Source organism: Dermochelys coriacea, chromosome 7 (genome assembly GCF_009764565.3).
Source record: "Dermochelys coriacea isolate rDerCor1 chromosome 7, rDerCor1.pri.v4, whole genome shotgun sequence".
In the NCBI taxonomy this organism is placed as follows: Eukaryota; Metazoa; Chordata; order Testudines; family Dermochelyidae; genus Dermochelys; species Dermochelys coriacea.
Genome location: NC_050074.1, coordinates 20,131,289 through 20,146,343, shown reverse-complemented (window position 1 = coordinate 20,146,343; position 15,055 = coordinate 20,131,289). Strand labels below are relative to the sequence as shown.

General features: G+C 44.3%; 1 protein-coding gene and 1 long non-coding RNA gene across 5 annotated transcripts in view; one reads left to right on the top strand and one right to left on the bottom strand.

Annotated features, from left to right (window-relative positions):
* The window catches only part of GRIP2 (glutamate receptor interacting protein 2), a 490,758-nt gene extending 487,963 nt beyond the window's left edge, over positions 1 to 2,795 (bottom strand). For 2 of the 4 annotated variants that reach the window (XM_038410475.2, XM_038410476.2), the window contains exon 1: positions 2,380 to 2,745. In XM_038410475.2, the coding sequence (XP_038266403.1) occupies positions 2,380 to 2,434 (55 nt within the window). In that variant the 5' untranslated portion in view covers positions 2,435 to 2,745. Of the gene's footprint in view, positions 1 to 2,379 lie in introns of all 4 variants that reach the window. The other 2 variants (XM_043519666.1, XM_038410480.2) reach the window with 2 other exon arrangements.
* Positions 2,796 to 2,844: 49 nt separating this feature from the next.
* Positions 2,845 to 13,369, top strand: LOC122461172. The gene is made up of 3 exons (XR_006282955.1): positions 2,845 to 3,066; positions 12,099 to 12,176; positions 13,099 to 13,369. It is a non-coding gene; the product is annotated as an uncharacterized LOC122461172 (long non-coding RNA).
* The last annotated feature ends 1,686 nt before the right edge of the window (positions 13,370 to 15,055 follow it).

The window sequence follows — 15,055 nt, the reverse complement described above, 5'->3', positions numbered from 1 at the left end:
CTCATGGCTATGATCTATGTACAAAATTTACACACTGTATGGTGAGTGTGTGTTGCTCTTACAGTGCTGTCGCTCCTAGTCGTGGGATGGCTGAACTGAAAATTTGAACAATCACAAAGAGACACCAGCCAGAGATAATTTGTTTGGAAAAAGGATAACTGGAAAAGAATATTATTAATAGGATGATTGGAGTTTGGCTTGGCAAAAAAAAATCTGAACAAAATCCTGTTTTCAGGATGCTGTTAAACAAGACAAGATGTGAAACTTTCTCTGGAGCTTAGTTATACATTGTACTGTGCCTGTTAAAATTCTGTAGTACTAATAATTTAACTGGGCCCATATTTGTTTTTCCTGTTGAAGGGCAACAGAGTCTCACACTGAAATATGAACAGCTGACTACTTAGCACTGTAAAAAAAGAAAATACCTGGTAGAAAAGGGAAGGAAATCTCTTCCCTGCATGCCCTCACTGTGTCCATTGCCATACCTATAGCTTGTCCTCTAAACATCAAACCAGCTTGTGATGCTCCTTATCCTGCAAGTTTTCTTCTTTCACATGGTTAATCAGACAGTAGTTAAGTCATAACTTCCAAAGACAAACTGCTCTTGAGCAGTGCAAGGAACTAAGGACAATGACTGTTACATGAGAATCTGGTAAATTCTCTATCCAGAAAATTCTCTATCTCTATTCACTGTCCAGAATGTGGATAATGTACCAGCAAACTCAGGTAAGAAACCTACTGCAGTGCTGTGTGTAAGAGGAGGGGGGCCAAATGAGGGGGAAGTCAATTCCAAAGACACAGAAGGGAAGAACCATCAAATATCTGTGAAAGTCACAGAAAGTAATAAATCCAATCATGCTAAAACAATGCAGCTAGTACTTCAGGAGCTCAGTACTGTAAACACTGTTTAAGAATTACTGACCTCCAAACCTCCATTGGTGCAAAAGCACCAATATGTGTCATTGCAGGACAGTGTTACATAGCATTGCATCCCACAGTGACTGCATTAAAGGACTAGTCTGAAGACATTATGGATTTGTTGAAAAAGATGCTTTTTAATAGAATAAAATCTCTGATTTTCAGCAGAATTTAAATTCTTAGTTTAATGAGCTTGGAGTCCAAGTGGAAGCAGTGGATTCAAGAGGTTAAATATATATATATCTTGAAACAGAGTGCAAGAAAGAGATAAGCAGCATCAGAAAAAAGACTCACTAAATATACCAGCTTCACTATTCAAACCTGACACATCACAAAGCAGGTAACAGTGAAATTTGTTTCTATGTCTGGTAACCAACAGGGTTGAAAAGTCTCTGATTTTTCCATTACTTACTTGGTGCAACTGTAATGCTTTAAATCATTCTTAAGCCCTGCTTGGCATTGCAGCGCAACTCACTGCTAACCAACTGTAGCAAAGAAGCTGAGGGGCTGCATTGAAAGGAGAAGCTGCAAAGGCAACCAGAAAAGGAATTCCTGCTCATCTCTGATCCTAAAAGCTTGTGTCAGGTTAACTCCCTAAAACCACTGTCATGGGATCAAGACAGAATTATACTCCATTTCTGACATAGGTACTGTCCCCTGACTACTATCATCCCCATTCATACATACTCCCCATGAACCAAAATAAACTGGCGTGTAAGATTTTAAACATTCTTTAGGTTCTGCCACCTTGTGGGAGTTTCCTTCCAACTTTTATGAGCTGCAGAGCCAACATTAATTTAACATCACACTGTAGAACATATTTCACAGATGCTGTGAGTAATAGTAGGAAAGATAATATGAGTAGTCCTAAACCTGCAGGACCACAGTGAAATTCACAAGTCCCAAATCCCTGTTTGAAGTTAAGCACCTAGAATAATTGCCGTTTGGAAGAAGCAGCAGCCGCTTTAGAAAGTTACATGCAAGATGCTGCATGCTACTCTACTGCCAAAAATAAATATTCAATTTCCCCTTTCTCATATCTTCTCCCAACACAATTAAATGAGCACCAGCTACAATCTTACACCCAGAATGATGGATGGAGGACAGAAGTGCTGCTTTAAAGTTTATTGGCGTTTGGTATATTTCACCCCTTCCACCAGTGCATCAGCCTTCTGATTTATGCTGCTGTTCCTTGCAAACAGGTCATCACCAAACAGGGCTCAAAGTGATCTGTATTCTTTGGGGGGGGGGGAAGGAAACCCTACCAGAACAATTGTTTGTAAACACACAGTTCAAACAGGGGCCTCAAAAGAGAGGCTGCATTCTCAAGCATCCCTCCGGAGCCAAAGAAACAGATCCCCCCCACGCCCCCCCATGAAAAGCTCCAAGGCAGTTTCTCAGGGCAGTGCACTATTCCGCCACCCCCGTAGCGTCCCCCCCTCGTTCTGTCGCCAGCCTTACCTTCCTCCTGCATTCTCTGCAGGCACAGGCTCAGATTCTTCCTCCAGCCTGGCATCCCGGCACCGCAGCAAGCTGCTGATGAGGCGAGGGGGCCTTTTTTTTCCTTCTCCGGCAAGTCTGCACAGGGCCCCCACCCCCACTCCAGAAGTGCCGCGGGCACGGCGCAGCGAGCAGCGGCGAGACCCAGGGCTTTACAAGGCTAGACATTGATGTGCGATGTGCTCCATCAGTGCTTGTGCAGGAACAAGGACGGGGGTGCAGTGCTGGGGGGGGGGGCAGGACTAACAGAGGCAGCAAAGAAAACACCTCGCCGTGCCGCTGGCTAGGGCTGCTTTAAACGATCCTCTCCTGGCCCACGGCGTGGGACTCTGGCTCTGCTGAGGCTTTTTACTGTAGCCACGGGAGCTGCGGTTCCCGGGGGGGGGGGGGGGGATCGTACTAAGTGGCAGCAGAAGCCAGGGGAGCGACGCAACAGTTCATTTCCTCCCTCCCTTGGCGAAGCCTTTGGCTGGGGGAGCACAAGCTGCGGTAAGGCTGGTGACGGGCCCCCGGGGCGGCTGTCCGGCAGGGAGGTCCTAGCGGCGTGCCGCCAGGGCTGGGGTGGCTGGATTCCCGGCAGGAGGTGCCCGAGGTAGTACGGTCCGGCTCCAGGCTGTATCCGAGTCACCGTTTCCCACAGCTGAGCAGGTAAGAGCAGCCGGAGGAGCCTTCCCCCCCCCCCCGGGTTGGGCGTGATTTTCTGCCCCGTGCAGGGGGGGGGTCAATTTGGGGAGCCCCCGGGCACCGCAGGAAGGTGCTCCCCAAAGAATTCCAAGGGGCGCCGGGGGAGGGAGGAAGAGACAAAGAGCGCTTTGGTCTCCCGGGGGGCAGCGCATGGACCATTTGTGTCTAAACGGGAGCTGCGAGGCTGGGCCTGAAACCCCTTGTCTCCGCGGCCGGAGAGGCTACCCGGAGCCTGACGACACCGGGCGCAGCTCGCCAGGGAGCGATGCCTCCCGGTCGTGCCTTTGAGCGTTGTATCGGCGCCTGGTTTGTTTGTCAACTCAGCGGGGGGGAGGGGGGGAACAAAGGGGGGAAACACACCCAGCCACCCCCTCTGCTGAGCACAAATGAGGCTCCTGCCTCCTCGGCCCCCTGGCACGTGTGTGCCGTCGGGTCGTGGAAGATCGCACACGGCGGACTATTCAGCCGCCGCCCGCCTCCAGCGGTGACAGCCCCAAAACCAACCCCCCTCACACACGATTGTAATTAGGTGTTTTCTCTCTGATCAAACTATTTCAATGCACACCGTCCGCTTGCAAAATCTAGTCTATTTGAATAAGTGAGTTAAAAGGAGTTAAAGGAACTACACCGGCTTCTTAGTTCTCTCGCCTGCTCATTTACCTGGCTTTACCTCCACATTTTCTTATAAAGAAAAGGAGGACTTGTGGCACCTTAGAGACTAACAAATTTATTAGAGCATAAGCTTTCGTGAGCTACAGCTCACTTCATGGGATGCATGTTTCCCATTATTTTCTCCCCCCCCCGCAGTGTGAAAACCCACATAAACAACGAGGGGGGGGGGTCTGTTTTACCATATGACAGGTTTCAGAGCAGCAGCCGTGTTAGTCTATATTCACAAAAAGAAAAAGAGTACTTGTGGCACCTTAGAGACTAACCAATTTATTTGAGCATAAGCTTTCGTGAGCTACAGTTCACTTCATCGGATCCCCTGAATGCATCCGATGAAGTGAGCTGTAGCTCAGGGAAGCTTATGCTCAAATAAATTTGTTAGTCTTTAAGGCGCTACAAGTCCTCCTTTTCGTTTCACCATATGTTATCAAATGCACAATGCAAACAGATCTTTTAAAGGAAAATATTTTTCTGGTCTCTTTTTCTCTAATCTGAGGCATTACTTGTAACAATGATAAGTTAAAAATCAGTCAGGTTGATTTTAAGTTGATGGTGTCCCATTAAATATTGTTCAACATTTACATTTTATAATGAAAACCTGAGACCAAGAGAAATAGTTGCATGATTAATTAATATCATTGATTTTGAACATAAGCATTTCCTGGAATGTCTGAAACTCAAACCCTAAAAGTGAAACTGTCCATAAACAAAACCGTTTCAGTCGATTTTCACTGTCCAAGCTGATCGAAATGCAAAGAGTAAATGAGAAGCACAAAGAGTGACCAGTTTTCAGAGTAGCAGCCGTGTTAGTCCGTATTAGTCTGCAAAAAGAACAGGAGTACTTGTGGCACCTTAGAGACCAACAAATTTATTTGAGCATAAGCTTTCGTGAGCTACAGCTCACTTCATCGGATGCGTTCAGTGGAAAATACAGTGGGGAGATTTATATACACAGAGAACATGAAACAATGGGTGTTACCATACACGCTGTAAGGAGAGTGATCAGGTAAGGTGAGCTATTACCAGTAGGAGAGCAGGGGAAAAAACCTTTTGTAGTGATAATCAAGGTGGGCCATTCCCCCCCCCCCCCAATAGCTCACCTTACCTGATCACTCTCCTTACAGCGTGTATGGTAACACCCATTGTTTCATGTTCTCTGTGTATATAAATCTCCCCACTGTATTTTCCACTGAACGCATCCGATGAAGTGAGCTGTAGCTCACGAAAGCTTATGCTCAAATAAATTTGTTAGTCTCTAAGGTGCTACAAGTACTCCTTTTCTTTTGAAAGAGTGACCAGTAAATAGGACTCTAAAAATTCTTTTACCTCATAAACTAAGTTATTAGTAACACAGAGAAAGAAGTTTGATATATAACTAAATGGAATGTATCCCTTTAACTTGACATGTTGTGTGTGTGTTTACCACAAAGGTGTCATTGTAGCACAAGTAGGAATACCCATGCTAGCTTTAAACAAGTTAGCACAGGAAACTATAGTAGCGAAGATGTAGTAACACAGGCTAGCAACCCAAGCATGAGCCCATCAGGAACCCTGGGTACCTACTCAGGTTGCTAGCCTATGTTGCCATGTCTCTTATTGTTACCTGTGCTAGCTTAATTAAAGTCAGTCCAGGTGTGCCTATTTGGACTACAGTAGCACCTTCACTTTGCAGTGAAGGCACATCCAAAAATTGTCTCTAAAGCCCTGGTTCTGCACCTATGTCCCAGTCCTGCTAACATGCCTGTGTGTGACACTTTGCTCTTATGAGTAGGACTAATTATTTGAAACTGTTCATGTAAGTAAAGTTGCATGACTTGGATCAAAGTTGTTTTTGTTCCTCCCCCCCCCCATTGTAATGACTATTCACAAGTATTTAAAAAATCTGGGGGTGGTTGAAAACTACCTCTGTGATTATTTTTTTTAGGATGCCAGAGTTTTGTTCATTCTTGAACATGCAGTTACAAAGGAGACATCTATTGCGTATGCCACCATATTCATGTTTTTAATTTCCTGAGGGCAACATTTCTTAGTAGTAACTGGCAGACTTTTTGGTCTTTGTCAGACCTTTTACAAGCAGTGGTAGGTCTCCCTGTATATCTCTGCCTTCACGGTGGTAGCTATTTTACTGTGTGTAATGGCAGGTGTAACCTTATAAGATTATGGACCAAATTCTCACTCAGACGCCAGAGGGTAGGGTGCAGTAGATCAGCCAGTTTGTGTTACAAAGAGCTGCCCCTCTGGCCCACTTTGGCTTGTTGGGACAGCTGCAGCACTATGGGGACATAGTAACCTAGGGTGTCTGTCTATTTCAGCTTAGCCGGGGGGAGGCAGGAAAAAGGAATTGCCGTTTTAGTAAGAAAGGGAAAGAGAACAGAAGACCAGCCATACTGGGTCAGACCAAAGGTCCATCTAGCCCAGTATCCTGTCTTCTGACAGTGGCCAGTGCCAGGTGCCCCAGAGGGGAAGAACAGAACAGGAAATCAACAAGTAATCCAAGTCTGCAGCCGGGATACCCATGACTGCTGAGGTAGCAGTAACTTCACCCACCATCTTTGGGTTAGATCTCGGATCTGAGGAATGTTTATAATGGGTAGCGTAAAAGCCAGTTGTTTTAAGGGCAACATAAGGTGGATGGATAACATAGCCCACCACCAAACTGATTAGCAACATTCTGAAGGCTTCCTCTGCATCCTTGTGAAACATGAAGGACTTTCACCCAGAGACACTTAAATCACCCTACCCCCTCAAGGAACCAGTGCTGCAGCTACCATTCCCTGGCTGAAGAGGATTCCTTTTGAATGTCACTCCTGTATTGGCCAGAGGAGTGAGTGGTGGTGAACACAAGACTGACCCCCTCTTTGCAAAGAAGAGTGACATCGTCAGTTCCTCCACACTTAGGCCTTGATCCTGCAAACATTTAAGCACATGCTTAATTTTACTCACATGAGTAATCCTATTGAATTCAATAGGACTACTCACATGTCTAAAGTTAAGCACATGCATAAATGTTGGTGGGACTGAGGCAGTAAGCAGTCAAGCCCAGGAACTGAACCCAATTATCACAAAGATTGCTCCCCTTTGCGAATAATTTTTAACTCCTGGAGCTATCCCTCATCCCAAAACAGGAAATATAACTAGATGCTGGCAACTGAAAATATATTCTAGAAAATCAGCTAGTAAAGTCTGTAGGCAAACGTGTGCAGCTTGCCTCTTTTTCCCCCCACTGTATCCAGTTCTAAGGGACATTTCATGATGAACATCAGCTGGCAGCAATAGCACGGCTATCTCTCAAACTCTGGCATATCCACTAGTGGCAGCACAGCAGCAAAGATTACAGAGGATGGGGTGGTTATGTTGAATCACAAATGATGAAGGGGAGGGGTACATTTCTCGTCTGACCTGCTACTGGAACAATAGCTAGACTGCAACCCTAATATAGTAAACTCCTGTTTATCCAAATGTACTGGGGGGAAGGGGGGAAGTGGAAACTTTTGGCTAACCCTGCATTTGGATGCATGGAAGTGCTGTTAACTAACATAATCCTACAAGGGGACACACTGTGGATTCAGATAATCAGAGCCCTACAAATTTTGCATCTGCATCCAATCTGCGATCCGCAACAATGATCCGGGGATATAAAGTATATATCTGCAGATTTGCAGCGCTTTAGGTATAAAATTTGGATCTGCATGCAGCTGCAATCCACAAAAATGGTCTTCAGGTATCCACATCTGTGGGTTCTACAGATAGCAGAATCCTTTTATCCAAAAATCCTAGTTAACTGGAATAATACTGTAGTGATGAACCCCCCCCCCCTTCTGTCTCCAGCTGGAGTTCTGACATGCAGAGATCTCTTGGCTTCTTTACAGTGAATGTGACAGTGTGCAGCAGTTTGCTTTTAAAGGAAAAAACAATCCTCTGTAGTTTAGGTGGAAAAGTAGGTGATAACTTGGGGAGCTGCAGGAAATCAGAATTCTTTAGCTGAATTTGATCAGTGAATGTCACCCTAAATGCTAATGAAAGGAGACAATGCTTTCTAGTAGTTAAAACATGGAAGTGGATGCCTGGACTGTGGTGTTATATTCTGGCTCCACTATTGACCTAGGCAAATCCTTTAACATTTTGGTGCCTTAGTCTCCCCATCTATTAATTTTGTACAATACTTACCTCACTGGGCTGTTGTGCAACTTATTCAGCATTTATGGGCTGCTCAAAAATATTCACAGGACAGGTACAGCATTATTAGGAAAGGGTTTTAAAAAAATCGTCCAGGGTGGCCCAACTTAGCTCCCTCTAAAGTCAATGAGAGTTTTCAGAAATGTGCTGTTTGAAAGGGTGAACATGAAGATGACAAGTGTCTACCTTTTTAAAACAGCTGAGTGCCAAGGCAATAAATAAATAGGCAGAGTACGAGTTGAAAATATTGCCACATGAATTTTACAAATTGTATGTGCCCTAGTCATTATAATTAAAGTACCAATGCTACTAGGCTGGGAGTTTCAAGAGCGTCCAATGTGAGCGTAACACTGTTCCCCTGAAATCAATGGGTCCTTGCTTGAATAGGAAACTGCTACCTATTGAGCCACTAACATTTTTGCTGCATTCTGGCTTTTCCTCGGCAATCTTCCCTCTGAATCAGTGCCCCAGCCTGGTGGTTGAAGGTTCTGTCCTTTCAGTGGCAACCACCACCAACTGGTCAGAGAGGGATTTTTCAGGCAAATGGAAATTTGGAGGCATGCGGATTGTATACATCTCACACTAAGCTTCATGATTTGGGAGAGCTTGTTTGCCTGGCTGTTTGGTCCCAGCTTAGTGACTGGTGGTGCATTCTTCCTAACCCTCTCATTGACTTGTTTTAAATAAGTACTTTTTGGTATTCCCTCCAAGCAAACCTCCCTGTCCTCTAAGCCATGTTACCCCACTGTTGACAGAGTTCCTGGACAGCCCTCCTGGGAAATGGGAGGGACTGCTGAGGCAACAACCCAAAGTGCATTTCATTTTGAGCAGGCTTATATGTCTATATGTGGAGGCTTTACCTCACTTAGTGAGCTGCTACACAACATATAGTTAGAAACGAAGCCAGCACAATGCTATGATCTTAGTTTTGTTTAATTCCGCAGAAAGGAAACATACTTGGATAATTATTTCCAGACTCACTCTCTCTCTTGCATTACTGGGCTTAATCTCTTTCATTCAGTTTATTTTTTTATCTTTCACTAAGTGGCGTGCTGGGCAAACAGTGTATTGTAAATACATCCAGGGAAAACAATGTTTATGTAGGGCCATCTCCCGTCATTGTTTTGATGTAAACTTCCCATTGACTCTGTGGGAATTTTGCAAATAAAGTGATGGCAAGATATTGCATGTGAATTATGCCATCATTGTAAATTAATATTTACATTGATTCACACATAATTCAAGTATAACTTGTCAGTAAACACTATACAAACTCAGATTTTAAGGTGGGTTTATATGGCTATGTGTAAATACCAATACAAACTAAGTTTTTTGAGGAAGGGACCTTGCCTAACTCTATAGTTGTACAGTGGCTAGTATAACAGAGCCCCAATCCTGGTTGGGGCACCATTGTAAAGAAAAGAAAGGACAGCCAAGTGAGTATGGCATTAGCCTGGGACCTAGGAGACCCAGGTTCAAATGTGTGCTCTTCCACAGACTTCCTGCATAGCTATGGGCAACTCACTTAACCTCTCTGTGCTTCAGTTCCCTATCTGTACAATGGGGACAATAGCACTGTCCTACCTCACAAGATTGTTGTGAGGATGAATGCATTGAAGATTGTGAGGTGCTCAGATACCATGGTGATGAGAGGCATAAGCACATATGCTGATAATATAGATGTTTACAAAATGTTACTCACTTTGGAATAGTTTGTGGCCAGACCTGCAGAGAAGTAAGAGAATATGAGCAATCGTTTCTGTCAGAGGTCCTTGCACAAGGGACTGGATGTAATCTGGTCCTTGCACTTAGTGAAACTAAGAGCAAACAGAGCCCCCTCCTTCATTGACTAGTTCAGCTGGCCCTGGGTGGGGATGGAGAGGAAGTGCACTCTGCATCTTTACAGAGTGGTGGATTAGTCATGTTCCCCGGACCTCCAGGAAGCTTTGTGTCTGAGTAAAGCAGGATCTCTCCAGAAGTTTGTTGTACAGCAATCTGCCTCCACTCTGCTGTATTAAGTAAATGGTTTATTTCCAGGACCCAGCCACGTGAAATGAGTCATTGTTAAAAGTAAGTCCGTCCAAATATTGGTAACATCACAGCAGAATTTTCAGAAGCCTTCACGATCCATTGATAACTTCAAGCACTCAGCAACTGACCTTCCAGTGATCTTCTGTAAATCATCCGTCCATCTCCTTGATGGTCATTCCATACTACAATGACCCTCTACCACTCCTTCGATGATAAACTTTCATGAGGTTATTTCCATTTCTACACATAATGTGACCAAAGTATAAAAGATTGCAATTGTTGATCTCCAACATCAGGGTCTGCTTCCCTCCCATAATATTTCAAACATCAGCATTCATATTTTTTTCTGTCCAAGAGATATGCAGGAGTCTTCACCAGCGCCACATTTCAAAGGCTTCAATTTTCTTCTTGTCAGCACCATTAACTTCCCATGATTCAAATCCATAAATCACTATGAGGAGGAGGAGGGAAAAGAGAGGCTTTTCACTAATTGCAACTTCATACATTTCAAGACAACACATTTCCCCCCCGACACTTTCTTAAAGAAGGCCATAGCTGAGAAGTCATCCCTACTTCAGATTTCTTTGGAACAGACTCCTTGATTGGATCTATATGATCCAGATAATTAAATTCATCTACTGCCTCTACAGCTTGTCCATTAATAGTGATGTCTGCATGCATCTTGTTTCTGTTAGCCATGTCACTATACTGCATTTTGTTTTGTAGCATTCAGAAATAGTCCATATTCCTCACGAACTGTTTTCAAAGACTGCAACATTTGTTGCATTGCATCAGTGATGGTACCAAAGAGTATGATGTCATCAGCATATCTGAGGTCAGTTAAGAGACATCTCAGTGGAATTCCCAGCTCCTTCCTCTTTGTCAAAACCTTCCAAGGCTTGTCTCAGAATAAATTCTGTGTATATGTTAAAGGGGTATGGTTACAAAAAGTTACTCTTGTTAGAGAACAGGGGGATCGGAATCGGTTTTTTTTCAGTGGCTACTGTTACAACTCCCTCCTATGTGGGGCTGTGCCTTGAAAATACCAAGTGGTTCATCTAAAGCAGTGATTCACATTTGCTGTGTAAATCACATACCTTTAAAGGTTTCAGAGTAGCAGCCGTGTTAGTCTGTATTCGCAAAAAGAAAAGGAGTACTTGTGGCACCTTAGAGACTAACAAATTTATTAGAGCATAAGCTTTCGTGAGCTACAGCTCACTTCATCGGATGCATTTGGTATCCGATGAAGTGAGCTGTAGCTCACAAAAGCTTATGCTCTAATAAATTTGTTAGTCTCTAAGGTGCCACAAGTATTCCATACCTTTAAAGGTAATACTGCCAGATTAAAAATCACTGTAAATATCAAATCACCTTCATTTTGTTACTGACAACATGCGAGATTGATACAAAATTTATTTACATTTTGCACTTCACTCAGTATGGACAATAATAATACACTATCAGTTTCACATTTGTATAGAGTGGGGCTATGTCTATGCTGCAGATACTGTTCCGGCAGAGCCCCCTAGTATAGATACAGTTAACACCGAGTGAGGGAGCTTTGCTGCCAGTGTAGGAACACCACCTCCCTGAGTCTTCTGTCAACATAGCTGCATCTACACTGCGGGTTTTGCTGGTGTAGCTGTGTTGGTAGGGAGTGAGGATTTTTCACACCCTTGACCAACAGAGCTATGCTGGTGTAAGTGTAGATCAAGCCTATGTTTCATTTTTAGTTCTCATACACAGTCACACTGCTATAATGCTTGGGTTGCAAACACTGCTGGGGAATGCTTAGAGGGTTGGCTGGAATTTTAAAGGGTAGTTTCATGAAGACATTCCTATTGAAGCTTTTTTTTTTTAAAAAAAAACCAAATCTACATTTTGGGCTTAAGAGTGATCAGCCGCTATCCCTTTCAGCTGTGGCTGAGAAAAACCCTACCCATACAAGATACTTGTGTAAAGTACAGAATCACCTTACATTACCAAGAGTTTATGCACAAGTATAAACTTTGTTCAGAAGCACGCACAAACCACAGGAAACACTGTGGGTTCAAGGAATTTGTCCCCATGCAACCGAATCAGGATCAGGATATCATCATCACCACCCTTTGTTCCTACAGGATGGAAGTGGAAACACATCCATTTGCCTGCTGTGTTTCCAGAAGGCACAGCAACAGTTAAGTTGCCTTCAGCAAGAGGTAAGTTATTACACACCCACACCCCTGCTGAACATGGAAACTACAGCATGAGCAGCAAAGGGCTAATATCAGTTCATGGGTACTCTCCAGTGTGTCCACGCCATGTGGGTCTTGCAAGATAAGGACCCAAAAAGTTTCTTGCTGTTAAAGAAATAAGGCTGCCTGCCAGCCAGGGATCAAAACAGAGTGAAAGTCTGAGTGAGTTGATTGTTTTTTCACCAGACATCTTTGCTTATTTCTGAAAGACACTCTGTCAGCTCAGCCTCCTTTCATTATCACACGGTCTGTCTGTAGTTGATCAGCACTTGTGGCCAGGGCTGATGGGGTCTTTAAATATGTCTACAGACATGCTATGTCTACACTACAGCAGCACAGCTATTTGGATTCTGCCAAGCCATTCCATCAGGATACACCTTGGGATCAATAAGAGAGAGTCTTACTGGATTTGTTCTGCAATGCTGTTTCCCACTTCAATGTAATCTTTTCCCCTCGCCACCCCTGACAGCTGACGACTGCAATACCGCATTGCAGAAGTTCCATACTTCTTACTTCCAATTATCCAGTGACACTAACTGTTATGGGCCAGTAGGACTATGGCGGAGAGCAAGGCAGAACCAGAGAAGCCTGTGTCTTGGTCAGTGCTTACTCAAAAACATCAGTGTTTAAGCAAGCCAGAGAGGACGGTCTTTTTTCCTGCTAACACTGTATTATTTATAATAGTGTTGTGCACACAGCTCCACTGCAGCTGCTGTGTATTGATTTCAGGTCTGCCGAGGCAGATTCTAGTAATTCAATACACTGAGGGGACTGACCATGTTAGTCTATAAAGTTTCCTATTCCAAGTAGTCAAAGTGCTTGAAGCACTAGTTGCTGACACAATTGCTTAACACTATTAATGTTTGCTTGTAATTGTATCATGTAGGGAACAACAGCTACTGGTCCAGTTGTTTCTGTTTGGAACAGTCACAAGGTTGCCAGTCAACATCTTCCTCACGGAAATACAGCGAAGCTACTGCACAACTTTGTGTGTTGCTAAACCAGCTAGAGTTCAGCCAGCAGTATATTTAAAGGCTACTTCTTTACTGGGAATAGAGAATAGTGGTGTTAGCACCCATTTGTCTTTTGAAAACCTGTATGTTCTCTTGTAGTGGGATGGAAACTCTTTGGGGAGAATAAAACTTCTGGTAAAATTCTGGGTATTTTTTTCATTCATATGGATTGGATGTTATCTCCAATATCCCCGTCTCTCCTCCCCCACAGTCCTTTCAATATCCCCTCTCTTTTCCTTCCTTCTTCTCTATTAACTCCTCCTCCTCCTCTCTCTCCCCCATCCACCCTGCAAAGTCACATTCAGACATGGTGACAGGAAAGAAGTTGCACCTGCTTACACCATTCTATATTTGGCCCTTGCTGATGGGTGCAATTATTTCCATTGTAAAACAAACCCATTTTTAGTTGTACCACAGTTGTCAAATTCCCTGTACAATTATACAGCATTGCCTCTAGCAATGCACATTTTTACAAGGTTCAGCAGCATTAACTGCTACCTAGTACATAAGGGTCTAATCTCAACCCAGCTTCTCCTTGGACTGGTGCTCAAGGGAAGTTCCATAGATCAGCTAAATGCTAAAGCGAGGGCCATTGCATATGAGAAGTCAGCACTCCACACAGGAAGATATACAGGAGGTCAGACTAGATGATCTGGTGGCCCCTCTGGCCTTCAGCTCTATGATCTGGCTGAACCCCAGTCTGGGAGAGTTTCCAGTTAGTACATGATTTTTTGGTTTGATGTCAGCTTTATAAACATTTTCACTTGAGCGGGAATAAGCCCTTGCTGAGTACATATCTGTTCTACGCCTGCCTAGCCATTCTCTCAATTGGCACGTGTCTCTTGGCTGCCAGCCCTGCAAGTAAAGAAGTTCCTCAGCTGGATCTCTATCATCTCCTGGGAGCCTTCTAATGCCTGTGACACTTCCACGTGGTGATGCAATTAGGAGCTGCTCCTAGGCCTCCTTACTAACAGCCCAGGCCTGCCATGTTGAGAACATACAGACTCCTTCCTGAGACTTCATTAAAAACCTCAGTGTGAGGACAAGGGACACCCTGGTCACTCGCCTACTGAACTATTGGAGCAATAATGATTAGTATATTTACCAAACACTTCACAGTAAGCAACTTCAGATCTTGTATCTTATATAAAGGCAGCCACCTCTGTTAACAGCAGATATTAAAACACTGTCTCAGATCCACAAAGGGACATAGGTGTAACACAACACTGAAGAAGAATCACAGGAACACTCACTGTGCTCCCCAAAGCCGGAGTTAAGTGCTTAGGCTCCCTATCCAAAGAATGGAGAGACAGAGAGGGGCCTTAGAATGCAATCCACAAAAGCCAACACTCTAGACAGAAACGCCTAAGCTAGCCATGGGAGATGCTGATAAGAGAGCAATGTCCTAAGCCTCACCCCTCTCTTTGAGAGAAGCACCGGAGCCAGGGCTGCAGAGAGGCACCTATCTCTGCTTAGTGATCCACAAACAGGCACCCATCTCCTGGAGTCTGGGGGCTCAAACGCCTCAGAAATCGCTTGTATAAATGAGGTTAGGCATCTGCACACAACTACAGGAGAAGGAGGTGGTGCCACGCACCTTATAACTTTTAGCCCACTGGTTAGCGTACTCAGCTGGGATGAGGGAGAACCAAGTTAATTTCTGCCCAAGTGGGAGAAAGGTGGGAGACCCTGCTCAAAACCTCTCAGGAGAGTACTTTAACCACTGTCCTGTGGGATATTCTGATGCGGGGCTCTCAATGTCTCTCCTGTTGGAGCTGTTCCACTGTGGATGATTAATTCAAGAATGACTGTCTCCTATCTCCCAGGCAG